The sequence below is a fragment of the Suricata suricatta genome, chromosome 17 (genome assembly GCF_006229205.1).
Source record: "Suricata suricatta isolate VVHF042 chromosome 17, meerkat_22Aug2017_6uvM2_HiC, whole genome shotgun sequence".
Taxonomy (NCBI): Eukaryota; Metazoa; Chordata; class Mammalia; order Carnivora; family Herpestidae; genus Suricata; species Suricata suricatta.
This window is the reverse complement of record NC_043716.1, coordinates 53,823,124-53,849,781: the sequence shown is the minus strand read 5'-3', so window position 1 is coordinate 53,849,781 and position 26,658 is coordinate 53,823,124. Positions and strand designations below refer to the sequence as shown.

The window sequence follows — 26,658 nt, the reverse complement described above, 5'->3', positions numbered from 1 at the left end:
ACGCCCCTGTCCCTCCGCGCCACCGCGCACCCGGGCCGCGGAGCCGCGGGCCCTCGGGTTCCGGGCCGGACCGAGCCTTGCGGGTGGCCATTCTGCCCCCGAGACGCGTTCGGCGAACTCCGACTTCTGGCCCCGCTCCCGCTTCCCGGGCCGCCGCGAAGCTGCCGTCGCCCCGCAGGGAGCCCTGGGAGGGGGTCTCGGGGTGCGGCCCCCTGCCCCACAGCGGGCGTTGACCCCGGAGCGCGGTCATCGCCGCTCCCAGGCCGCCTCGGTGGGCCCGAGGCCCGCAGGTCCCCGAGCAGGAACACGCTGACCCGGAGGTGGGGGCGCTGCGCCCAGAAGGGGGGCTGCAGGGGGGCGGCGGGAGGGCCTCCGCAGGTGGCAGGCGCGGGGCGCAACCACCCAAGCCGAGGTGGAGGAGAGAGCAGGGCGGACAGGGCAACTCCAGGGGAGCAGATTTGTCGGAGTTGCTGATAGAAAGAAGTCTAACCGTGTTTCTTAAGGCAGTTTTGGATTCGCTCAGTCGTTTGAAGGAAGGTCGTTGCCTTTCCGTGTGCTTTATTTTCTTTTTTAATGTTTTTAAATTTATTTTTGAGACCGAGACAGAGCCTGAGCGGGAGGGGCAGAGAGAGAGGCAGACACAGAATCCGAAGCAGGCTCCAGGCTTGAGCTGTCAGCACAGAGCCTGACGCGGGGCTCGAACCCACAAACGTGAGATCATGATCTGAGCCCAGGTCGAAGGCCCAACTGACTGGGCCACCCAGGCGTCCTCCGTGTGCTTTTTAAACCTAAGGAAGCCTGTGATCTCAAGTGGCTTCTGCGGTCTGGCTGCTCTGAGATGCCTTCCTGGTCTTGCCGCTTAGCTTACTAACCCTGTGGCACTGGGCAAGAGACTTGATTTTCCTGAATTCCACTGGTAAGATAGGGTCGGTGCTGTTATCTACTGGGCAGGAACATCCCGAGCGTGAACCAAATAGTAGATAAAGCAGAGCAGAGGCTCACAGTGGCCCTCGGAATAATTACTCTTTTCTAGTTGGCTCTTCTGGAGTCTCGGAACTCTAATGTAAGGAAGAGTTTAGGAGCCCTTTCCAGAAAAACGTTTTACAAACCTTAGATATAAAACGAATAACTCGCCTTTTAACATTTAAAGTCATTTTTATATCTTAAAACAGGTTAGAGTTTCTCTGCGTTCTTCAGAGTTGATAAATAACTGCAAAGGTATATTTTTGGATCCTAGATGGAAACGTAGGAGGGAAACCTTAGTCCTGTTTTCTCAGTAATGCCTCTGTTCTTTTCAGTCGGGGGTTTGAAGTGAGTCGGGGCGGGTAAGCCCTTTTGCAGCCCGCTCCCTGGTTTCTCTTTCTAACCCCTGATAAATGGTGGCGTTTTGAGGCCAACTCAGATGCGAACTTTAAAAATAAAAGCGCCTGTTTATTTGTTTGGCGTCAGATCTGCCACAGTGACCTTGCTGAGGGAAAGCAGAGAGAGGAGGGCACGTTTAAAAGGTCAATGGTTTTCTTTTTTTGTTTTAAATTTGCTTCTTTGACTCGTTCCAGAAATATTTGAAAGTTTTTTAATTTTTTAATGTAATCAACTGCTTCCAACGTGGGCCTAACCTCACGATCCCAAGATCAAGAGTCCAATGCTCTTCCGACTGAGCCAGGCGGGCGCCCCCAGAAGTGTTTTCAGTGTTTTAAATGTTTTAAATTACTGTAAATAGTATTTGTAAAGACTTCCTTTATCTGCTTCCTATGTTGAGTTTCTGAGTAAGATTTTATTTGAAAAAAGGCTTTTCCCCCTGAGCAAAGTTCAAAGGTCCCTGAGGTTAGGATATTTTATCTCCATGACTGCTTTTGGATCTGAACTTCGAAGCAGGGATTTTCAGACTTTTTTGATTTTGCACTTGAATCCGTAGAAGAAAAGTTAGGTGAGCTGGATTCCCAGGATGTGTAGAAGTTAGACACGGTGTTTAATTAACCCCCAGTACCCTTCATGCCTTCAACTTAGCAACTTTTTGTTAGTCTTATTTCATTTACTTTACCTGTCTCTCACCTTGTTTTGGCTGGAGTATTCTTTCTTCCCCCCTTAAAGCAAGCTCTAGGGACGCCTCGGTACGTTAAGCATGTGGCTCTTGGTCTCCGCTCAGGTCCCAATCTCACGGTTCATGAGTTCGAGCCCCATATCAGGCTCCATGCTCATGGTGCAGAGCCTGCTTGGGATTCTTTCTCTGCCCTTGCCCGTCCTGTGTGTGCGCATGCGTTCTCATACTCTCACTCTCTCTCTCTCAAAATAAATAAAATAAATATGTGAGGTAAGCTCTATACCCAATGTGGGACTTGAACTCGTGACTGGGAGATCGAGTTGCTTGCTCCACCAGGTGCCCCACAGAGGAATTTTCAAAATTACAGTAAAATATACGTAACATTAGATGCACCATTTAGCCTTTTTTAAAAAATATTTTTAACGTTTACTCATTTTTTGAGAGAGAGATGGAGACAGAGTGCGAGAGGGGAAGGGGCAGAGAGAGAGGGACACACAGACTCCGAAGCAGGCTCCAGGCTCTGAGCTGTCTGCACAGAGCCCGATGCGGGACTCGAACCCACCAACCACGAGACTACGACCTGAGCCGAAGTGGATGCTTTAACCCACTGAGCCACCCGAGCGCCCCACCATTTAACCAGTTTTACGTGTACAATTCGGTGACGTTAAATACATCTCCCACGTTGGGTAGCTGTCACCAGTATCCATTTTCAGAACTTTTTCATCATCCCGAACAGAAACATACCCGTAAAACACTTAACTCCCCGATCCCTTCCCTCCCAATCCCTGGTCATTTCTCTTCCACTTTGTGTGTCTAAATCTGCCTGTTCTAAGTACCTCTTATCAATGGAATCATGCAATGTTCGTCTTTTTGTGCCTGACTGCTTTTTTTTCTTTCCTGTTTTTTATTTTTTAATTTTTTTTAATGTTTTTTATTTATTTTTGAGAGAGAGACAGCATGAGCAGGGGAGGGTCAGAGAGAGAGGGAGACACAGAATCTGAAGCAGACTCCAGGCTCTGAGCTGTCAGCACAGAGCCCGATGCGGGGCTCGAACCCACAAACCGTGAGATCATGACCTGAGCTGAAGCCAGACACTTAACCAACTGAGCCACTCAGGCGCCCCTTTGCCTGACTTCTTAGAATAATTTTTTCAGGGTTCATCTGTATTATAACGTGTCTCAGAATTCTATTCCATTTTAAGGCTGAATAATATCCCATTGTAGACTTGAGTGGGATAATTCTGTTTATTTATGCTGTACACATTTGTTAATTGTATGTTTAGCAAGAGAAACTATTTCGTAGCCCAGTCTCCGTGTTTCATAGTCAGGAAACAGGTTGGTGACACGCGTCCAGGGAACCCAACCCCAAGAAGTTCTCGGCACTCCACACCCCTTCGAGCCCTGAGAGACACCAGCCGTCTCCATCTCAGGGACTCCGAGGGAGCTGTCATTTCTGGAGAAGTCACGCCTTCTTTCTCGGTTCACAGCAGCCTGGAGGGAAAGCTGCGGCGCCCTGGGACATAATGACCCCTCAACACTCTGAAATCGCACACACTTGGCCAGAAGGCCCTGGAAAGCCACAGCCCCCTCAGCCCAGCGGCCTTCCTCCCTGCGTGCCTGGCTGGAGAGTTTCTAACCGGATTTCCACCCTCCCTTCATAACATTTCACTCACTGAAGTGGTGATGCGGCCTGAAAACCAGGAAAACCTACGACAGGAGCACCCGACTGGCTCAGTCGGTCGAGTGCGTGATTCTTGATCGTGGGGTTGTGAGTTCGAGCCCCACGGAGGGTGTAGATATCCCTGAAAAACAAAATCTTAGGGGCACCTGGATGGCTCAGTTGGTTAAGCTTTCGACTTCAGCTCTGGTCATGATCTCTCAGTTTGTGAGTTCGAGCCCCGTGTCAGGCTCAGAGCCTGGAACCTGCTTCAGGCTCTGTGTCTCCACCTTTCTCTGCCCCTTCCACGTTCATGCGCTGCCTCTCTCTGTCTCTCAATAATAAATAAATGTGAAAAATAGTAATAATAAAAAATAAAATCTTTTTTTAAATTTTTTTTAATGTTTTATTTATTTTTGATACAGAGAGACAGAGCATGAGAGGGGGAGGGGCAGAGAGAAGGAGACACAGAACCGAAAGCAGGCTCCAGGCTCTGAGCTAGCTGTCAGCACAGAGCCTGACGCGGGGCTCGAACGCACGAACGTGAGATCTGACCTGAGCCGAAGTCGGAGGCTTAACCGACTGAGCCACCCAGGCGCCCCAAAAAATAAAATCTTAAAGCAAAACTTGACATCATTAATTCCTTAATATCATTTAGTATCAAGTCCTTGTTCATATTTCCCTCCTTGTCTCAAATGTGACATTTTGTGCTTCTTTATTCTAATCAGGATCCCAGGCAACATTCACGCTCCATCTGGTTAACGGCACTGAAGTCTGTGCTGTTGACCATGGAGGGACTGACCTCTGGTTGTGGTTTTGGAATCGGGGCTTGTAGCCACGCGTCTGTTTGGGATGGTTTTCCAAGACCGTTATTCAGGAAACAATGAACTAGACATTAAACTTCTCGGCTGTGGACCCCCCCCCCCCCCCGCCATTAAGCAGCACATTGCAGAATGGCAGCACTTGAAGCTGCTTGTGAAACAGCGGCGGATGTGCAGTTCTTAATGCATTGAACTTTCTGAACTTTGTGGTTTTGGGGGGAAAGAATGGTAGTCTAGTTATTTTAGCCTTTTTGTTAAACATACACGCATCAACTGGAGTGTTGTTTTTTTTTTAAAGAGCATTCTTATTGCCTCCCCTCCCCCACAGGCGTCTTGGTGCTGAATTGGGGAAATCCGTGGTCTATCAGGAGACCAATGGAGGTAAGTTGAAGTGATTTCTTAAACATCCTTTGTTCTCAAACTATATTTAGTCAACTGACATGTTTTGTTTTTTAATGTTCATTTACCTGTTTGTGAGAGAGCGCAAGAGCAAGAGGGGGAAGAGCAGAGGGAGAGAAGAATTCCAAGCAGGCTTCACGCTGTAAGTGCAGTCTGACATGGGCCTCGAACTCCCGAACCGTGAGATCAGGACCTGAGTTGGACACCCAGGAGCCCCTCAACTGACATGTTTTTAAAAGGCTGATGTGACTCCCGTGTAACACGGAGACATTTCTCCCTTTAAGATCATTCACTACTTGCCTCCAAATCTTTCTTTCTTTCTTCTCTTCTTCAAGTCTCTGTCCCCTTCTCCCAGGATAATGTGAATGTCTTGTCATTTCACAGTGAGAAAAGGAGAGATGGAGAGAATATATCTTTTCGTCTATATTGGGCTGCGTTTGCTAAACACCCTTTGTGTCTGTGTCTCCTCATGGCGTCAGATGGCGTCGAGAGCAGTCTGGTAGCGGGTAGTAATAACTTACTGCAAAAACCATCGTCGAGTTACTGCATCTCTAAATTTTTCTTCTCGCTTCTCTTATGGACTCTCCTCCTGGGCTGGTAACCCACTTTTGCTGCCCTCTGAGTTTCTGTGGGAAGTTCTTAAATGGTAACGCTTTGTGGATCGCTGTGTCCTAGGAAAGCGGCACGTAAATCTCCGAGCGGGGCCGCCTGCTTCGGGCCGTGCGGTGCCCTGCAATGACAAGTTAATATAAAAGCGTTTGGAACTGGGGCGCCTGGTGGTGCGCGTCGGGCTCCGGGCTGACAGCTCGGAGCCTGGAGCCTGCTTCGGATTCTGTCTCCCTCTCTCTCTGCCCCTTTCCCACTCACACTCTCTCTCTCTCTCTCAAAAATAAACACACATTAAAAATTTAAAAAAAAAACCCTAAAGATGAATGTAGGTGAGTGAGCTGGTGTATTTAGCAATAACGACTTTCATTTCCGGTGATGGCATTTGGGGATCCCCGGAGACAAAGGGCCCGGGACGAGAAGGCGGTTACATGAAGACCTTTTACTCCTTCCCTCCGTCGCTGTACTAGGTCTCCCCTCCCTCTTCCCTCCCTCTCCCCAACCCCCCTCACTTCACCTCTCTCCAGCCTTCTCCCCTCCCTTCTCTCTCCCTCCTTACCCCTCCCCAGTGGCTTGCTAACAGGCCTTCCTACCTCCATTTACTGTCTCTCTAGTCCATTCAACTCCCCTCCACCACGATGCTTCCAAAATGCAAGTGGTTTTTGACTCACTGCTGCCTAAATCCGAGCCCCACCCACTCACCATCACCTGGTGACTCCAGGACCCGCCTTCAGTCTGACCCCTTCTCACGACCCTTGCTTGCTCTGGTCCAGTCAGCTGCTTGCCCGGACTCCTTCGGAAACCACTGGAATGGTCTCCTTGGTGCCGCTGTTGCCCTCCGCCTTTCTTCACGCAGTAGCCAGAGGTCACACCTGTCCCGTCCTCGAATCTTCCAGGGGCTCTCCTGTCACTTTGGAATGAAGTCCATGCTGCTGCAGGGTCTGGCCCCTGATGGCTACCGAACCTGTCTCTCCTCACCCATGTGCTTTCCAAGTCGATGGCCCCCCAGCCCCCCGCTCTGCGCACTCTGCCCCCCCCCATCTCTGCTCGCTCCCTGCGCCCGTCCTCCCGACGAGGTCCAGCCTGCAGTGATTGCAGTCAGTGCGCTGTTCCCAACCCCGCTGTTCGCTCTCCTGGTCTTTTTCTTTCTTTGTTTTTTTAAGTAGGCTCCATGATCAACACGGGGCTTGAACTCTCCACCCCGAGATCAGGAGCCAGCCCGGCAGGCACCGCATCTTGTGGTCTCTTCCTGTCACGTTGGCCCGAGAAGTCTGCCAGCCCTTGGCGTTGCGCTGGCTGTCCTGGATCAGGCCTCACCCGCTTGGTCCAGGGTCTCTGCTCCCTCAGGGACCTCAGGACAGCGCCTGGCGAGGGGCCCTCCGCATCTGTGGGAAGGATGTTAACCTTTGACCTCTTCGCTTGCTGAAGGCTTTTCCCCAAGTGTCTTGTCTTCATTTCAGTGATGGATTTTCTTTTCTGGACCCTGAGATTTTATGTGGATCTGTTTGTTACTTTTTCACCTTTTAGCATATTTTTGGTTTATTTTCCCTTTTTTTTTTTTAAATGTTTTATTATTTTTGATACAGAGAGAGACAGCATGAGAGGGGGAGGGGCAGAGAGAGGAGACACAGAACCGGATCCAAGCTCCGGGCTCTGAGCTAGCTGTCAGCACAGAGCCTGACGCGGGGCTCGAACCCACGAACATGAGATCTGACCTGAGCTGAAGTCGGGTGCTTTAGCCGACTGAGCCACCCAGGCGCCCCTGTTTTCCCTTTTGCTTCACTATTTTTATATGGACGGTTGTCATTCTGTGACCTTTGCAGAATTATTTTGGTGCGCTGGTGAGGCGTTGGCTTAGGTCTCTACTCCCTCCAAATGCGGCCCAATTAGTATACCTGAACTATATAGCCTTTTTTTTTTTTTTAATTTTTCAGAAACAAGAGTGGAAATAAAAGAATCCGTTCGTGGCCAAGATGTTTTCATCATACAGACAATTCCCAGGTAAGAGGGGCGATGCTTTCTATCCCCCTTTCCCCCTGAACACCTTAGCGATAGGATTCATGATGTTATCACGGGAACAACGGGTCAGTTTTCTTTCACGGTAAATGTCTCTGCTCGTTAAACTAAATGCTTCCCCAAACAACAGTTGTAGGCTTTTGAAATCCCTGCCCTGTCTGTCACTTTGTCACACTGTACTATTGACTGTCCTCCCCAGGCTTTAAATCACTCAAAGGGGAAAGTCTCTCACCTTCACCTGCGGCGAACCCTGCGCACGTCTGCCTGCCTGGCTCTGCCGAGCAGCTTCCTGTGGTTAGATGCAGAGTACGGCCGCCCGTGTGTACCGGCCACACAGTTTTTGCACTTTTTTAATTATTATTATTTTTTGCACAGTGGCTATTGCAAGCTGTCTGTTGTAGATGGCATCTGCCACCCCTCCCCGTCTGGGGGAATCCTAGCCTACCTGAGGGTGACCTTCCTTGCGGGGTCTCCACCCCCGCTCCTCCAGGGACCAGGGAAGTGAGGCTCCGTGTGTGTCCGGACAATGCAGACCTTCCTGTCCCTGTTTAGTTAGATTCCTGAGGCTGCGGCAGTGATAAGACTCTTGGAAGTGTATCTTCTTGGATCCTTAACCCAAATCCCACGGGAAGATGTGACTTGTTATAAGAAATACATATTTGGGGGCGCCTGGCTGGCTCCGTCGGTTGAGCATCCGACTTCGGCTCAGGTCAGGATCTCACTGCTCCTGCGTTCGAGCTCCGAGTCGGGCTCTGTGCTGACAGCTCAGAGCCTGGAGCCAGCTTCCGATTCTGTGTCTCTCCCTCCCTCTCTGTCCCTCCCCTGCTCATGCTCTGTCTTTGTTTCTCAATAATAGATAAACATTAAAAAAAATTAAAATCTTAAAAATATATCCTTCCTGGTGCTGAGCTCCTAAAACCCTCGGAATTTCCTAGGTGATGAGAGCAATAAAGGTGTCTTTTGTTATTCACAACAAGCCCCTTTCTGCCACCCCTTGATGGGTATTGATGGTTTTTTGGAAAGCCTCCGGGATAACCAAGGGGTGGAGGCTGGGAGCCTGGGGGAGGGAGCCAAGGGTAGAGGGTGGGAACTTCAGCCCCTAGCTCCGCCCTGGGGATGAATCCGCCTTGAATCCGCCTGGGGGGGCGGTGCCTATACTGGAGGGCCTGGTACTTTGTATTTGTCTGCACTTCTGTCTGTCCCCGGAACATTCCAAGAAATGGACTCGCTGGGTGTAAAGATCCGCGCCGCCTCGTAGTAACGGGGATGAGGCGGCTCTGACCGACAGCTGCTTCCGTATCGCCCGCGAGGCCCTGGTACTTGTGGTTCTGCGCTCGGTTCCTCGCCGGTCAAGGCACTCTTTGCCTTGTGCTTTTGTTCGATGCTGCACTTTAGAAATGAGGGGAAGGGGGCACTTGGGTGGCTCAGTTGGTTGAATGTGTGATTTTGGCTCAGGTCCTGATCTCACGGTTTGTGGGTTTGAGCCCCACATCCGGCTTTGCAATGACAGCTCTGAGGCTGGAGCCTGTGTCAGATTCTGTGTCTCCATCTCTCTGTCCCTCCCCAGCTCATTCTCTTTCTCTCCTTCTCCCTCTCTCAAAATAAACATTAAGTTTTTTTTTTTTTTTAATGAGGGGAAGACCTGAGGTGTCCAGTAATGGCACATTTTTTACTGTTGACGGTAGATTCAATTTTTGGAAATGGCAAAATCCTTTCTGAATCAAGTGATTATGTTGCATGATTAAAAGTTTATTTTTGAGAGGAAGGGAGAAAGCGGGGGCCGGGCAGAGAGAGAGGGCGACATGGAATCCAAAGCAGGCTCCAGGCTCTGAGCTGTCAGCCAGAGCCCTACACGGGGCTCGAACCCAGGAACCATGTGATCATGGCCTGAGCGGAAGTCGGACGCTTAACCGACTGAGCCGCCCAGGCACCACTATGTTGCAGGATTAAAACGTGTGATACATGATGTGGGGAATGAAGGCAAAAGAAAAGCAACGAAACCTCCTTAGATCTTCTAGCCCATTGACAGGTACTTGAGACCTTCCCTACTTTTCTCCCTCGCCTAGCTGCCTCCCTGTCAATACTTTGCTAGAGGCCAGAGGCAAGAGGCAAGAGGCAGTCTTAGCTTGACCTCAGTCCAACCTCCAGGATCCTATAAACCATCCCTTTGAAAACTCCCTTTATCTCTAACTCCGCCCACCCCACCACCCCCGGATACCTGCGGGCTATCCCTGCAGGCGTACAGCCCAGGGTAGACCTCTTCCGGGTCCTGGGCTCCTGGTTCCCCCCGTTCCTTGGAGACTCATGAGCCCCGCCCAAGCTGAAAGTCCGCCAGGCTCCCCGCCCGCAGGTGCAGCGCTTTCTGCCCACAGCTGCGGCCCCGTGCTTTCCAAGCAGCCTTTCTGCACCGAGGACGGCTCAAGAATTCTTTCTTGACTGTTGGTTCCCAAACCCCAACATTTCACATCCGTGCTCCAGGAGCTTCCAAATACACTGAGCGAGGGAAGGAAGGAGAATGGCGGTGAGGCCGACAGAGTGTTCTCTCAAGGACGGTTTCCGTGTTTGTGTTACAAGGCCTCGTGTGCTGCCGGAATGTCGGAGGAGTCACGACGAGAGCCCTTACGGGCGCCTGCGTGGCTCAGTCTGTTGGCGTCTGACTCTCCGTTTCAGCTCAGGTCACAGTCTCCGTTTCGTGAGCTTGAGCCCCGCGTTGGGCTCTGTGCTGACGGTGCAGAGCCTGCTTGGGCTTCATTCTCTATCTCTGTCTCTCTGTCTCTCTCTGCCCTTCCCCTGCTCACACTTTGTCTCTCAAAACTAAAGTTAAGAAAGTAAAAAATAAACATAAATTTTATAAACTAAAAGAAAGAACACTTATCACTTATCTGCTGCAGATGATTAATCCGTGGGGTTGGAGGCGGGGTGAGTCCCGCCGTGCCGCGTCGCCAGTGCTCCGGGCAGTGTTGGCGTGGCCTTGCAGGCCTGCGTGGTGCAGCCGACGTACACAGACCCTGTCTGCTTCCTCGCCTCGCATTTGTCTTTGTTTATCAAAAACGACAGGGCAGTAAGGCTCGGATTTGACATAGCATGTGATTATCTTAGGGGAAAGAAAAGCGAGTCAGCCAGTTGGCAAACAATTAAGATTGTCCTACTTAGATACAAAGACCACAAAAACTAGCCAGGATGTGCTTGGAACAGTCTCAGGAACCGATAAACAAGGCGAGGCTGCCGGCCAGCTTCTCTCCGCCGTGCCAGCCCGCAGCTTAACTGCCTGCTGCCCAGGGTGTCTGGTGTCCGGCCGTGGACACCAGTGTGACAAAGGCTCCTTTGTCGCGCTCCTGACCGAAGGGGTGGGGCACGGGAGGCCTTCCTTAGCTCTGGGCCCGAGGATGTTCAATCCCTTGGCGTAGGTCAATAGGAAGAGGAAAAAAGCAGAAAATGAAACCCCGTGGGAGAAATTAGTAATTAACGAGAGGGAAGTTTCACTGAAATCAAAGCGCTTCCAGAATTGTTCATCTTGTTAGGTTAACATGTTGCTGTCTGGGCGCCTTGAGCTGCTCTGTCCTCGCCTCACCGGACCCTCTGGCGGCGGCGTGTCACGCGTGCCCTAACAAAGCCACCTAAAAACCCAGCCGCCTGGGCAAAGGCTCCTCAGGGATGTGTTAACTTCGCCTCTAAACATCTTGCTGACGTCGCGGTCTGACGTGAGAAGCCGCAGCCGGCGGCACGTTTGTGGCCCGCACGGTGTCGCGCCGGTGGAGGCTGGGAAAGCTCCGGGTGTGTGTCCCCGCTGCCGAGCGGTCTGGATGCGGAGGAGGACTCGGCTGCGGTAGACGCGATGCCGGCTGTCTGGTCTGGACGTGGACCCCCGACGCACTTACGTGCTGCGCTCCCGGGGCCGCGGAGCCTCCGGCTTACCGTGCAGAGCCCGGGGCACCAGCTCAGGTGATCTAGGGGGCAAGGGAGCACCCCTTCTGTGGAATAACGTCTGAGAGTCAGAGGCGGAGAACGTGGAGTTAGCTGTGCCCCCTCTTGGGACAAATGGTTACCGCGAGGGTGGTTCAGTGTGAGTCTCTGGCATTTTCTTCAGACGTGGGCAGCCTCCTCGGCCATTTTAACCCCCCACCTAACACGGTGCCTGATACATGTTGCTCAGTGTAGAGTTGTTGAATATGTGAGTGAACTAAAATCCACCAGGGGTAGTGAATTCCCAAGCACCTTGAAAGTAGTTGGTAAGTGTTTTGTCCTGATTATTGCCAAAAAGATGTGTGTCGTCTATATATAACCTTTGGATGCCCGACTTGGGACATTGCTCGTTTGGGAGCATGAGAAGGAAAAATGTTCCCGTTTATTTCAGAAGAAGGAAATAACTGGAAAATAAGGTAACCTGTCAGCAGTCCGGAAGGAACATGGTCCTTGTCTCGAGGTTGAGCCCTGGGGTGCCAGGGTGGCTCAGTCGGTTAAGCCCGACTTCGGCTTAGGTCATGATCTCACGGTTCGTGGGTTCGAGCCCCATGTCGGGCTCTGTGCTGACAGCTCAGCACCTGGAGCCTGCTTCAGAGTCTCTGTCTCCCTCTCTCTCTCTGACCTTTCCGTGCTCATGCTGTCTCTCTCTGTCTCTCAAAAATAAATAAAAAAGGAGAAAAAAAGAAAACATTTAAAAAGCAGTTGAGCCCGGAGGCGGTTGTGCCTCTGCTCTGGGAGAAAACGCTTTTATGACCGAACCCAGAAATCCTTTCGAAAACTGCAGATTACAAAGGTGAGGTTGGAAATTCTAGAAGTTGACCGTGGAAGTAGAAGACCCTGTCGCAGCACAAGGATGCCTTCGCAGCGTGTCTCTCCCAGGTGCCCTGAGGGCGGACGCCCTTCCAGAGGGAGACCCACGCAAATTCAGAGAGACTCAGAGAGACTGCCAGCCGAAAAGCAGTCTCCGAGATGAGTATCTCACTTAACGACGTGACGTCAGGAGGCCTGTTCCGCGCTGGTGGCCGGCTTTCCGCCTCCCCGTAAATGAGGGTGGCGTCGCGGCTGCCCTCCGACGGTTCGGGGACCGGCCCTGGGAGAGCCAACTGCTCTTGGGCAGCAGCTCGCGTGGGAGACACGGACGCGACCCTCCTCCTCGGGAAGGCGAGCGAGACCCGCTCTGGCCCCAGAGAGAGGCCGCTTGACGACCGTGGAGGATCCAGGGGCCGTTGGGAGGGCGTCCGGAGGACTGCGAGGCTCTGCCCTCTTTTTTCTTTTCTTTTCTTTATGTATTCATTTTGAGAGCAGGGCAGAGCGGTCTTCACCGGGCTGTGAGGCCGGGGCCCCTCACCCGAGCCCCGGGACCCGCTCTGCTGGCCCCGGGAGGCGGAGGCCGCGGCGGCTCAGGGTCGCGGGGAACTCGGCTCCACGATGCTCAGGGGTCTGCCGTCGGCCCCAGGCTCCGACCCTCCCAGGGGACACGGGGAAGTGACACAGGGCACTCAGCCCGGAGCTTCCCTCCCCTCTGCCCTTTTTATTTCCTCACCTGTTTTGAGGGCAGAGCCCCCCTTGGGCTCCAGCAGCCTGGGCCTAGAGTAGCGATCCACATTCGTTAAGGTTGAAAGCAGCCTTTCCTTTGAATATCTTCCAGATTCGTATTTCTTTCTTTGTCTCTCTCTGAGTAACCTTTGTTGGGAATTTGTAACTTGAGAAAAAAGGATGAGGAGATCTTTGAAAACTTAGTTCCAAGTCCTCCCCATCCCCCACCCTGCCCTCTACCCCTGGAGGAACAGAGGGACCAAACCCTTCCTGGCGAAGGCCGCCACGCAGCAGCACTGTGGGCCCGGCCTAGGCGTCGGTGGGGCGCGGGGGCTGAGTCCCCCGTCCCTGGGATGGTGCCCACCTGTGTTGCTTCGCTCTGGCGTGGGTAACGTGCTGTGGGTTTACGTAACCACAGACAAAAACTGCGGCTAAAAAGAGCTAACAGGCTTTCCCCTGTATTCACAAGTGCCATCACGAGCTAGGTGACGAGAAAAATGCCCATGACGCCCATCTTGGTGGCCTCTGTGCAAACACCGCCGTTCAGATCTCTCGCAGGCATTAAGAAATAGATGAAACTAACCCCCAAATACAAACGAACTGTTCCAGAGACGTGAATACAGCTGTGATGGAGTTGCTGATCATGGCGTACGCGCTGAAGACGGCCTGCGCCAGGAACATCACCGGAGTCATCCCTTACTTCCCCTACAGCAAGCAGAGCAAGATGCGGAAGCGGGGCTCCATCGTGTGCAAGCTCCTGGCGTCCATGCTGGCGAAAGCAGGTGCGTGTGGACGCGGCCCCGGGGTGCCCGAGCCGCCTGTTAGGACCCTTCCTGCTTGAGACTAGTCCCCACCTCCGAGCTAACTTGGGAGCGGTTCTAAGTGTTGCTCACTAATGACTTTCTTCCCGTTCCCTTTTGCTAGTTTGGTTCGGGACGTGTGAGCTTAGGCAGAAGTTCTTTTTCTTTGCACTTTGTCTTGCTGGAGAGCAACGTCTCTTCTCTGATCTTGGACTTCATCATCTGTCACTTCTTTCCCATTTCACCTTACCAGTAAAACTCTAGCGGCGATCTTGGCATCCGTATGGGGTCTTTTGAGCTTCAGGTCTAGATGTATGCATTTGCCTTGGTTACCTAAATGCTATTCATGTGCATAATAGTAAAACCAGGTTTTTCTTTTGCTACTTCTCCAGTTTATATAATACTCCCCCCCCCCCCCCCGCCAATTTATAGCAGCTCGTTCTTACTGCTTTTGTTCTGTGTTTTTGTAGTGGTAACATACTTTCTGGCCTATGAGTCACTTTATACTTACTGAGATTTTATTTGGTGTGTTTACTTAAAAACTCTAATATATATTTGAGTCCTGAGAAACATTTCAATTCCATCCTCCCTAAAAATGTGTAATGTTTTGGGGAGGAACAGGAAGTACTGGTTCTTTTTGCTCTAGAAGTTTTGCGGTGACCTTTGGCCATTTGCAATATGTTTACGTATGTACCTTTTTTGGATCAGCACTGTTGACTAGAAGAGTGTATCTTATTTTTCTAGAAGGATTCTTCTTGACCCATTCTCTGGCATTTAGAGATTGCTCCAAACTCTTCAGTATCTTATCTCTGTGTTGTATGAGGCGTTCTCCTGACCCGTATGCTACTTTGCTCTGGTTTTCTTATGCCTTCTGCGTCAGCCACCGGCCTGTGACATTTCTTCCTGACTCTTTAGTCAGGGCCTTACTTTTTTTTCTTTAACACCCATTACTTGTTTAGTAATTAGGAATCCCGGACTTCTGTTTTTGCCTCTGTCAGGTTTTTCTTCGTTTTCAGGACCAAGCTAGTTACGGTAGTAGAGGAGGGCGCTTTTTTCTCTGCTCTAGCTCTGTGTCCGCGTGGAAGGCCCAGGCTCTTTCACCTGAGGCTTGACACGATCTTTAGTTCACTTGACGTTTTTGTTAAGGTCACAAACACAGTCTCTGTAACTTACGGTGATTGTTCGCACCGCGGGCCCTGCTTTCCGTCTTCGGTTAGGGCGCAGGAGTGGGCGGCGAGTTTGTGTCCGCTGCAGCCAGTAACTTGTAGGGGTGAACTTTGTAATTTTTTGTTTTAAAATTTCAGGTTTAACTCACATTATCACTATGGATCTTCATCAAAAGGAAATACAAGGCTTTTTCAGCTTTCCCGTGGACAACCTTAGAGCCTCACCTTTCCTGCTTCAGTATATCCAGGAAGAAGTGAGGAATCACCAGCAAACACCCCCTTTTCCTCCAAAGAGACCCCATGTAGTCTTTGTCTGGTATCAGATTGTGATGTGGAGAGGCGCATGGTCTTTCCCTGGAGTCTTCATTGCCTCAGGCAGCAGACAGGGTCAGCACTAGGCATGGAGGGTCAGTCATGTTTTTTAAAGCTGTTAAAAAGAGATTTCCTTCGAAGTATCCTTAGCAGTTAACTTATGTTTCCTGAAGTGAGGGTGTGAAGAATTACTTATCTTCTCTCTTCTTCCCTCCAGTAGCAGTGCTTTTTCCAATGATGTTAATTATAAGCGTTAAAAACAATTTAAATGTACAAGTGAAACCCTGCGTATCTGATTGCTAGTATGGGTCATTGTTAGGAGAGGGAAAAGTACGCCAGCGTCCAGGTGTTACTTTGGATAATTTTCCAGTATTTTCTTATTCCCCCCCCCGCCCCCCCTTCTAGATTCCCAATTACAGGAATGCAGTCATTGTAGCGAAATCTCCCGATGCGGCCAAAAGGTAAAGACACCAGACATTTGTAAAACTTCCTTTTGGGCACTGCTGAGTCAGAAAGAGCTGTTTTGGAATCTAGGGTCTGTCAGAGCGTAGCCTGGGAAGGCTCACTGGCTTGGGCCCGCCCCCCGCCCCATTCAGTCCTGTCCTCACCACCGCTTTGCCTCTAGTCTCCCAACCGTAGAGCTCAGCCCCGGAATTACTGTTTTCCTGTGGGAGAAAAGGAAATTCTTCCTTCAGGTTCTCCCAAAGAGGAAAACAGGGATAGGAGCGTTTTTCAGGCAGTAATTTTTTTTAATGTTGTATTTTTGAGAGAGAGACAGAGAGTGTGAGGAGGGGAGGGAAGGGCCAGAAAGAGAGAGGGTGAGAGAAAGTCCGAAGCAGGCTCTAGGCAGAGCCTGATGCGGGGCTCGAACCCACGAACCATGAGATCATGACCTGAGCTGAAGTCAGATGCTTGTCTGACTAAGCCACCCAGGCGCCCCAGGCGGTGATTTTTAAGGAGCTCCATCTTCTAAAGAGGAGTGTTACCATATTGGACAAAGGGTAGAGCCACCTCGCAACTCCTCTACGCCTTAAGGCACTTATGTTCTGGCCTAGGCCTCACATTCTGATTTGTACAAGTAATTCCTTTGTGTGTCCCTGAAAGCCTGGACGATGATTTGGTTTTATGATTAATAAAGTAATGAGATAGTGACACCTGGGTTTTCTTCCCATGAATTTGGCTGTTTCCCTTCGTCTTTCTCGTAGGGCACAGTCCTATGCCGAGAGACTCCGTCTGGGGTTGGCCGTGATCCACGGAGAAGCGCAGTGTACAGAGCTCGACATGGATGACGGCCGCCACTCTCCCCCGATGGTCAAAAACGCCACCGTCCACCCGGGGCTGGAGTTGCCACGTAAGATGAGCTCTGTGTTTTGACTTCACTCGTAAACCGAAGCAGGTTGGGAGTAGAATGACTGGCCAGGAGTTCATGCGTCGGGAGGTGCAGGCCGTCTTGGTGTTTGGAGTCATTGAGTGGCATTGCATTGATTTCCCCTTTTGTAAAAGGAGACTCACATTCACAGAGCACGTGAGGACAGTTGAACTAATCTGGGGGCACTTAGCATTCAGAGAGTGGGGAAAGTTTAGCGTTAGTGAAAAAGGTGAATGCGTAATGGCGTGGAATCTTCAGCTTTTATGTTTTGGTCAGGTCGACAGTAGCAGCTCCTGGTCATACACTCGTGACCCCGGTAACTTTTAGCACTTAATTTTGGTAATACAGCCCTTTGACCTGATACTTGACTAACCTGTTATTTATCCAATAGTGTGGAGCCATTTATTTCCATGGATTTTAAGTGGGAATGACCGACATTCTGTACTGGAAGATACAATGTGCTTTTTAGAGGAAGAAGATTCTTTTTTTTTTTTTTTTTAATTTTAAGCTTATTTGTTTTGAGATAGAGAAAGAGTGCAGAGGAGGATCAGAGAGAGGGGGGGAGAGAGTGAATCCCAAGCAGGCTCTGTGCTCTGAGTAGGGCTCAAACCCACACATTGTGAGATAATGACCTGAGCTGAAATCAAGAGTGGGGTGCTCAACCAGGCGCCCCAAAGATTATTTCCTTTTCAAATCTGTATCTCTTTGCCATCCCTCAGAAACCTACAGAAATTAATAGGGTGAGAAATATACCCCAGGTTACTTAGACTCCTGTCTAAGGTGGAAACATTCGAATTTGTTACCCTATCAAATTTCCATTGCTTTGTTTTCAACTTCGGAGGTTTCCATATAAGAGATAATATACTCTATTTGAATTTCTGGCATTGTAGCATTTTACTTTATTTTATTGGAAGATTTCATAATTAAAGTTCTTGGATAGGCAATACATTGATAATATTTCAGAATTTAACAAGTATATAATTGTTTACAGTAAAAAAAAAAAAAACCTCTACCCCCCCCACCCCCGTGTCACCCCCCAGAGTTTTCCCTCCCCCACCCACCCCAACTTCTCTGACCTGCACATAGGTGGTTTCATTTTTTTTTTTAATTTTTTATGTCTTTTATTATTATTATTTTTTTAAATTTATTTTTGATACAGAGAGAGACAGAGCATGAGAGGGGGAGGGGTAGAGAGAGGAGGCACAGAACCAGAAGCAGGCTCGAGGCTCTGAGCTGTCAGCACAGAGCCTGACGCGGGGCTCGAACCCACGAACGTGAGATCTGACCTGAGCCGACGCTGGACGCCCAACTGACTGAGCCACCCAGGCACCCTTTATTTATTTTTGAGAGAGAGAGACAGCATGAGCAGGGGAGGGGCAGAGAGAGAGGGAGACATAGAATCTGAAGCAGGCTCCAGGCTCTGAGCCAGCTGTCAGCACAGAGCCCGACGCGGGACTCGAGCCCACAGACTGTGAGATCATGCCCTGAGCCGCAGCCGGACACTTAGTCGACTGAGGTGCCCCTAGGTGGGTTCTTCTGTCCACTTAGAGACTACATGTATCCCCTCCTCTCTCATTTCTGCACAGCGGTAGTGCGTCATGTGCCATATTGCTCCGTCCCTTCCCCCAGTCTGTTCAGATCTCTCTGTCTCTTATAGTTTCACGGTGGCCTGTTTCATGGATCCACCAACAATTTATGAATCAGGCCCCTTGCCGGGAGCGTCGCGGTTTCCGGGTCTTTGGTTACGGAAACAGCACCAGGGATGATAAACCTCTTCGGAGCGCTTCCTGCGGGTCAGGAGATGCTCCGTCTGCGCGCTCGTGTGGTCTTCGCTCGGCCTCCTTGTCCGTCCTGTGTTCGCCCCTCATCTGCCCGAGAGGAAACGACCCCCAGCCGGGAGCTGGGGGGCCAGGGTTCGGAGCAAGGCCCGCGGCGCCCGGATCCAAACCCCGGCTTCTTGGTTGGAACAAGCTGCAGGCTTTGGGCAGAGTGGAGAGACCGCCACAGAACTCCTCCCCGCCCGTCCCTCGGGGCGCCCAGACCTCTCTCTGAGCCGTTCGGGGGTCAGCGGCAGCCGTGACACAGGCTTCGGGGTGGATTCATAGAAACATAACTCACATAACCACCGTGCCGCCATCAGCCCCAGGACCCCGACGCTGATCTGCAGCCCTTACTCCTGTTTCCCAGCTGCGCCCCCAGGACCCCGGAGAGCGAAGGGAAGTCCTCGCTCGGGCCCAGAGCCCAACATAAGATCACGCCTCGGACTCCGTTGACGTTTCTCCTCAGTCTTATTTAATCTGGAGCGGCTCCTCTGCTCTCTGTCTCTCATGACCTTGACACTTTTAAAGAGTACAGGCCGGTTCTACAGGGGCTTGTTTATGTCTTCATATCAGGCTGAACCAGACACTGGGGTTGTGGTCAAATGGTTTTTCCAGTTGCCTTCTGCCCCGTTCCTCCCTTCACTCGTATCGGGATGGATTCCTAGAACCTTACTTCATTCTGCGTGTTCTAATCCATTGCTGCTATTTCTTGTAATGCTCAGACCGTCTCAGACTTGGCCAAAGAGGACCCTTTGAAGCCCCCTCCCGCGTTCTTTAAACGTGTCCGCGTCATTTTCTGATACTTCCGTACTGTCTGGGACTAGATGTCCCGTGTTTATCGGGCACTTTCTCAGCCCTGGAGTCAACAGTGCCAACAAGGCCAACAGGGCCCAGTTCCTTTCGTGGGAAGTGGTGTTTACTGTCCAAGACGCGGGCTTCCGCGCGTGTATTCAGTCTGTGACTGACCTTGGCCTCCGTTCTTTCTAAAGTGACTGAATGTACGTGCAGGATAAAGACTGAGAAACAGAAGTTCCGGGCCAAAGGCCGTTTTGATAGGTACTGCCCTCACCGCAATCTTTTATGTGGCCTGTAGAACTGTCCTTTGTGCCCACGCGGGCGTGTTCGCAGCGCTGCTTCTTACAGCCGCCACGGGGTCCTGTTCTGGTTCCGTCTTACAGATTTAGCCAACAGGCTGCTTAAAATGCTAGTTTTATAAGTGTGATTGTACCTTTCAGTTTATGCTTTCTGTGTATGTCTCACTTATGCTTCCAGCACGTGTTAATAGTTTACTTAATAGTAACGAGGTTGAAGACGCTGGACTGCGAGGAGCAGAGTCTGCAGTTTTTAGGCAGTTTTTAGGAAGACGGACTATTTTATCTTCCTGGAACCGGTTCTCCTAGAGCAGTGGTGGTTCTCACCCAGCGTGGCGCCCTCCCTCGCTCCCCCCCCCCTCGCCCAAGCTATTTCACAGGGTCTGGAGGCCTGTCCGGGTGACCCAGCCAGGAGGGCGGTGGGCACCACCAGCATCCGTGACCAGATGCCAGAGAAACTGCTGAATGTCCACACGGTACCGCACAGAGTTACCTGGTCCTGACGCCGGGAGCGCCGGCCCGAGGAACCCCGTGTAGAGTCATTGATGAAAGGTGACATCGTGTAGGGGCGCCTGGGTGGCCCAGTCGGTTAAGCGGCTGACTTCAGCTCAGGTCTCCCCGACTGTGAGTCTGAGCCCCATGTAGGGCACTGCGCTGACAGCTCAGAGCCTGGAGCCTCCTTCAGATTCTGTGTCTCCCTCTCTCTCTGCCCCTCCCCAACTTGAATTGTGTTTCTCTCTCAAAAATAAACAAACATTTAAAAAAAGAATTTAAAAAAAAAAGTGAGGTTGTATAAATGTTTGTTTTATACGGTAGAATTCAACCTGTCCTGATGGCAAGGGCATCTAATGAACTTGAAAGGATTGGGGCACCCGGGGGGCTCAGTCGGTTAGGCATCCGACTTCGGCTCAGGTCATGAACACGCAGTTCATGGGTTCAAGCCCTGCGTCGGGCTCTGTGCTGACAGCTCAGAGCCCGGAGTCTGCTCTGGATTCTGTGCCTCCCTCTCTCTGTTCTTCCCCCGCTTGCAGTCTGTCTCTCTCTCTCTCTCTCTCTCTCTCTCTCTCTCTCTCAAATAAATAGAGATCTAAAAAATTAAAAAAAAAAAAAAAAAGAAAGAAACAAAGGATTATAGGCTAGTGGTTCTGCTCTGTGTTTGCCACATCGGTGAAAATGAAAGAGTTTGGATCACAAAAAGGAGAGAAAGTCACCTTTTCTGGCTGATTTTCCTGGGTTGTTATCTTTACATGTGAAGATGTGGTTTTCACCACTTAAGTGAAAGCATGTAAGTTTTGACGTGTTTGTATTTGAACAGAGGCAGGAGCTTGAAAATAACCTCAGTTCTACCAGAGACCTTCTTTTATTTCTTGTATCTCTTTTTAACATCAGTCTGTTGATAACATCTGACCTTTCTTTGAACTAAAAATAGAACAAGATCAAAATGCATAAGGAAAGAATAATTCCTCTTTGTTCTTTCTTGCTCTGTAGTTCAAGAGAGGAAATTTTGGCTTATTGACTCCGGGAAAAGAATAAGAGAGAGAGTATGTACAATTTAAGGATGGTTATAAATGCAGCATGCAAAATGCTAATTTTAAAAGCCAAAGATAATTTCCTGCTTTTTTCATACTGAGGTCATTTGATAAATTGACATATCACTGCAGTATGTTGGTATAGTTTTAACAGTGATTTCTGGCCACAGGTGATTGTGTACAATTCATTTTAATCTTTTAAAAAATTTTTAATACTTTTTAAAAAATGTTTAAAAATTTTTTTTAATGTTTTTATTTATTTTTGACAGGGAGAGAGAGCGTGAGCAGGGGCGGGTCAGAGAGAGGAGTCACAGGATCTGAAGACAGGCTCCAGGCTCTGAGCTAGCGGTCAGCACAGAGCCTGACACGGGGCTCGAACCCACGAACTGTGAGAGCCTGACCTGGGCCTAAGTCAAGAGTCGGACGCTTCACTGAAACACCCAGGCGCCTCACAACTCCTCTTATTCTTAAACGGATTGGGTTTTAAGAAAAGAAAGCAAAAGAATAGAATCTTAAGCATAGGGTAGTTTTAGTGCACTTCACCCTTAATCTCTAGTACATACAGAGTATGTCTGAAATTTTTTACTGAAAATGTGAATTTCCAGTGTTTAGGAAGTTTGGCTTTGTGAGACACTGTCCATTTCCCTTGACTCTCTACTAGTCTGTTTTTAGTAGCCACCAAATCGGAGGTTCCGTCTTATCCAGATCTGAAACCCAGCTAAGAGCAGGAACGCGCATACCAGGAGAGACGCTTGCTTTTCAATAAAAACAGCCCTCGAAGCCTCCAGCCTAGCCGTGCCTGGCTTTCGTTCCAAATGGATAAAAGATTTTCGGGAGAAGCAGAGTCGCAGAGCACAAACAGGAGTACTGGGACGTTTTCCGCATCAAGCTAGAGCCGAGTTCTTACTGGTCTTTGATGCGGGACACTGGCCGGCCATCTCTTTTCACAGAGGAAGGTGGTCAAGAACAGGGACCACGTCTCTCTTCCTTTCTCTCTCTCTCTCTGTTTGCAATTTATCTTTGGGAACGTGTAAGTAGGGGAGGGGCAGAGAGAGGGGGACAGAGCATCCACAGAGACTGTGCTGACAGCAGCGAGCCCGGCGTGGGGCTCGAACTCCCTGAGCCAGGTGCCCCAGGGGCCACATTCTCTCTAAGAAGTGGGGAGGCCAACACAGCCACCTACCCACATGGTCTAAGTTAAAGACAGAATTTAGGGAAGCTTTTCCTAATGGTGGCTTATTGTCTCCCTCTTTTAGGTGATACTTACATGCAGACCCTTTCTAACTGCCCAGATTCAAAAAAAATTGCCCTTGTTTCTGGGATGGGAAATCGGGAAATGTTGAGTGCAGTTGGCCAGTAAAATAGTGCTGATTTCCGCTTGGCTGGCTGCTGGTCGCAGAGAGGCACGCCCGTGCCCGTTCTTGGAGGCTCTCCGTACCTTAGGTAGGAGCCCGCGAAAACGGATTGTTTGCTGATCATTACTAGCCTACGGAACGACCTTGAGTTTTATTCGTGTGTCCCTCTCCCCCTGCTGGCTTAACATTTCAGAATAACAAGAAGCCTTAAAAAGTAGAATACTTAGCCTGTTCTTCTGAGAGTTTTTCTCTTTCTTCTTTTGCTCACTTTCTTTTGAGGGTTAATTCTTATTTCTCTTCTCTCTCCCGTAGTTGGGTTTGTATACGTATAAATGTGCAGTGAGATAAGAAATCTCTCCTTCAAGGCCCCGCCAAATCAGGAAGAGGCGATGGAGCCATGGTTATTGTCTTCAAGTTCCTAACTTTCAGGAAACCGATGATGTCAGTCGTGCAGTTAGCTGACAATAAGGTCACATTGTCCAAGTGAGGTCACTTTGGAAGAAGGTGAAGCCAAGCTGGCTGTGTCGTGCGGGACCTTTCCCGGGTCCGGTTTCCCCGCAGCGGGGCTGAGTTCACGTGTCTGTGTCTGTCGCGGCGAGAGTCGGTATCTCTCTCTCGCTTCAGGGCCGCCTCTCCGTCGGTAAGATCTGCCTCGCTCCTCCGCTCTGTCCTTGGACCTGTGCTGCCCGGACTTCTTGGTGGCTGTTAGTTTCGCGTTAGCTCTGACGCTCCTGAAACATGGCCAGTGCTGTCTGTGTATGTACAGTGCACACCAAATATCAGAGACCGAGCTACGATAAAAAAGTAAAACATCCCTAATAAATGTGCATATTACATACTGAAATGATAGTATCTTGGATATACTGGGTAAAATAAAATCTACTAATTTTATTATATTTTTAAGATTTTATTTTAGGGACACCTGGGTGGCTTGCTGGGTTGAGCGTCCCAACTCTTGATTTCAGCTCAGGTCATGATCCTGTGGGCTCTGCGCTTCTCCCTCGCTCTCTGCCCCTCCCCTGCTCGTGCTCGCTCTCAAAAATAAACATTTTGGGGCGCCTGGGTGGCTCACTTGGTTAAGCAGCTGACTTCGGCTCAGGTCATGATCTCACGGTTCGTGGGTTCGAGCCCCACATCAGGCTCTCTGTTGTCAGCACGGAGCCCACCTCAGATCCTCTGTGCCCCCTCTCTCTGCCCCTTCCCCTGGTTGTGCTCTCTGTCTGTCTAAAATATAAATAAACTTTAGAAGAATAAATAAAAATAAACATTTAAGACTTGCAGCCAGCAGTTATCTTTAAAAAAAAAAAAGATTTTGGGTTTTTTTTTTTTTAAGATTTTATTTACTTATTTATTTTGAGAACAAGAGAAAGCACGAGTCAGAGAGGGACAGAGAGAGAAGAAAAGAGAGAATCCCAAGCAGGTTCTGCATTGTCAGCACGGAGTCAGACAGTTGGACATTGGGCTCGGGTCCATGACCCCTGAAGTCAGACGCTTAACCAGCTGAGCCCCCCGGGTGCCCCTGAAGGTTTTAAGTAATCTCTACGAGGTGCCTGGGCGGCTCAGTTGGTTAAGCGCCGGCTTCGGCTCAGGGCATGATCTCAGGGTTTGTGAGTTGGAGCCCGGTTGTTGGCTCTGGGCTGATGGCTCCGAGCCTGGAGCCCGCCTCGGATTCTGTGTCTCCCTCTCTCTCGGCCCCTTTCCTGCTTACCCTCGGTCCCTCTCTATCTCTCAAAAATAAACAAACATTAAAAAAAAAAAAAGATTTTACGTACTCTTTACCCCCAACACGGAGCTTGAACCCACCACCTTGGAGTCCTGTGTTCCACCGCCTGAGCCAGCCAGGCACCCCTCTACTTATGTAGAATTACACGTAGCTCACCTGTTTCTCCTGGACAGCAGTGCTCTCGACAGTCGGGTTCAGAGGCCCTAGGTTCATGTAGGAGAATTTCCGCGTGTGTGTAAATAACGGTTTTTTCCACCACTTCTAGGGAATCCTGCTGCGATTTTATATGTACTTGGTGACACATGACTAACTGGGGTCTTGTGATTTGTTTTGTTTTGCTAGTGATGATGGCCAAAGAGAAGCCACCGATAACCGTGGTCGGAGATGTTGGCGGGCGCATCGCAATCATAGTGGTAAGGTCATGGTCACGTGTGGTCCTTCGTGTGCAGAATGGCGCCGCTGCCCCTTAGGAGGTTGTCCACTTTGGGATTATCTTCCTAGTGAGGATGACGGACTTAAATGGGGCCATCTGTCCTTTCTCATCCACACTCCCTTCCTTAGGACACACAGACATTTTCGTGTAGTTGAACAAGGATTACTCTAACCTCCAGACGTAGAAAGAGCAGGGGAACTCCCGTCGGAAAACTCAGCCCAGAAATAACCTTTGTCTCCAAGGGTCTGCGTTCCAGTCAGACCAGCCGACCTCCTCGGCTTTCAGCTTTAGGGCCACGAGATGAGCTGAAGATGAGCTGGTCCGTTTTTACGAACGAGAACCAATGTCCGGTTCTCCGTACCTTAGCACGACCGATCTGCTCCCAGCTCTCCGTGCCTGTGCCGGGCCTGGTGGCAGTGGTGCCTTCGCTTCCTGTCCTGTCGGTTCGCTTTTTCTTGAGGAAGAAAAAAAAAGTCAGTGGGCCCCTAGCTGTGTAGGATTAATCCGGACACTTGGAACACGGAGAGGAGTCATGGCAGTGCCCAGGTCTAGCTGGACACGCCACACGTGACTCCGTCCTGCTGGCCACACGGCTCTTTTGGCACTGCAGGACGTTCGGTTTCCAGCGGGGGATCCCCGCACCTGAGCACGGGGACGCGGAGAGACGTGCAGGTTTGTAGGCGCTGAGTCCGCTCTCTTCCCAGGACGACATTATCGATGACGTGGAAAGTTTCGTCGCGGCTGCGGAGATCCTGAAAGAGAGAGGCGCTTACAAGATCTACGTCATGGCCACTCACGGCATCCTGTCTGCGGAGGCGCCCCGCCTGATCGAGGAGTCCTCCATCGACGAGGTGTGTCCTCTCTTAGGGGACTTCTCGGCACACTGAGCCCGCGGCCAGACCTGCTTCTCTCCTTTCTGTGAAGCGTAAAATGGCCCCGTCAGTGTAGCTGAGCCCCGCTGGGGGGCAGCGGCCCTGCCGAGGGGCCGTCTGTTGGGGCAGATGTGTAGTTGGGAACGGGCGTCTGTTGTCCTAAGTCTGCTTCATGTACATCCTGTGGTCCGTATCACGCTGTCATTTGATGCTCCGGTGGCATCTCTCCCCGGTGACGGGTTCGGCGCGGTGCCGGGCCTCACCCTGTCGTTCCTGCGCACGCAGCCCTGACATTTGGGACCGTGTAACCCTTCTGTCATGTTGGGAAAGTTTACTTTGTAGAGACTATACTTGGTGGAATGAGGTTTGTGTAGTTTGGAACTTGGGCGGGGGCGGGGGGGGCAGTTGGCTAACCTCTGGGTGACCATGTTGGGGCGCCCAGCAGTGACAGCGTTCCTTTTCCGTTGCCGCAACGACTAGGTGGTGGTGACGAACACCGTCCCTCACGAGGTGCAGAAGCTGCAGTGTCCCAAGATAAAGACTGTGGACATCAGTCTGATCCTCTCCGAGGCGATCCGGAGGATCCACAACGGGGAGTCCATGGCCTACCTCTTCCGGAACATCACCGTGGACGACTAGCCGCCGCCGCGCCCCCGAGGGGAAGCTGCGGAGCGCGAGCGTCGGCTTCCACACGCAGTTCCTCTCGGGGGGCTGGGGGGGCGGCTGGACAGAGCCTCAAGTCACGTGGTCTGTCCTGCCCCGGTCGGTGGGTCGGAGGCACGGAGATGGTCAAGGGGAAGACAGAGCTAGTGGATAAATGGCCTTAAACGTCTGCCAGCTTCATCTGTTCCTTAAACAAGGTTACGCTCTGCTGGAAAGCATCTCCGCATCTTACGGAAACGGAAAAGGAGCTACAGACCCACAAGGTCTTACCTGTGACCTGCGCTGTTTGCGCTGCAGGGACTTGCGTGGGGAGCCGAGTGCCCCGGCGCGGTTCCGTCCCCTTGTCCCCTCCCCGTTCGTCCTCACCGAAGTCTTCCGCAGGAAGCCCCCCTTTTCTGTGAGACGCTGCTGTGCGTGCGGCCACCGAGCAACGAGGCTCTGGGGCTCACGTCGCTTTTCAACAGCAAATAAAAGAACCTGTGGTCTC

The 26,658-nt window shown here is 50.8% G+C and overlaps 1 protein-coding gene across 2 annotated transcripts in view; it reads left to right on the top strand.

Annotated features, from left to right (window-relative positions):
- The window catches only part of PRPSAP1 (phosphoribosyl pyrophosphate synthetase associated protein 1), a 27,175-nt gene extending 517 nt beyond the window's left edge, over positions 1 to 26,658 (top strand). The window contains exons 1-10 of one of the 2 annotated variants that reach the window (XM_029927544.1): positions 143 to 320; positions 4,847 to 4,899; positions 7,458 to 7,524; positions 13,648 to 13,820; positions 15,143 to 15,258; positions 15,722 to 15,777; positions 16,522 to 16,667; positions 24,546 to 24,616; positions 25,341 to 25,487; positions 25,989 to 26,658. In XM_029927544.1, coding sequence (XP_029783404.1) covers positions 13,667 to 13,820; positions 15,143 to 15,258; positions 15,722 to 15,777; positions 16,522 to 16,667; positions 24,546 to 24,616; positions 25,341 to 25,487; positions 25,989 to 26,147 — 849 coding nt within the window. In that variant the 5' untranslated portion in view covers positions 143 to 320; positions 4,847 to 4,899; positions 7,458 to 7,524; positions 13,648 to 13,666 and the 3' untranslated portion in view covers positions 26,148 to 26,658. Of the gene's footprint in view, positions 1 to 142; positions 321 to 4,846; positions 4,900 to 7,457; positions 7,525 to 13,647; positions 13,821 to 15,142; positions 15,259 to 15,721; positions 15,778 to 16,521; positions 16,668 to 24,545; positions 24,617 to 25,340; positions 25,488 to 25,988 lie in introns of those variants that run through there. The other variant, XM_029927543.1, reaches the window with a different exon arrangement.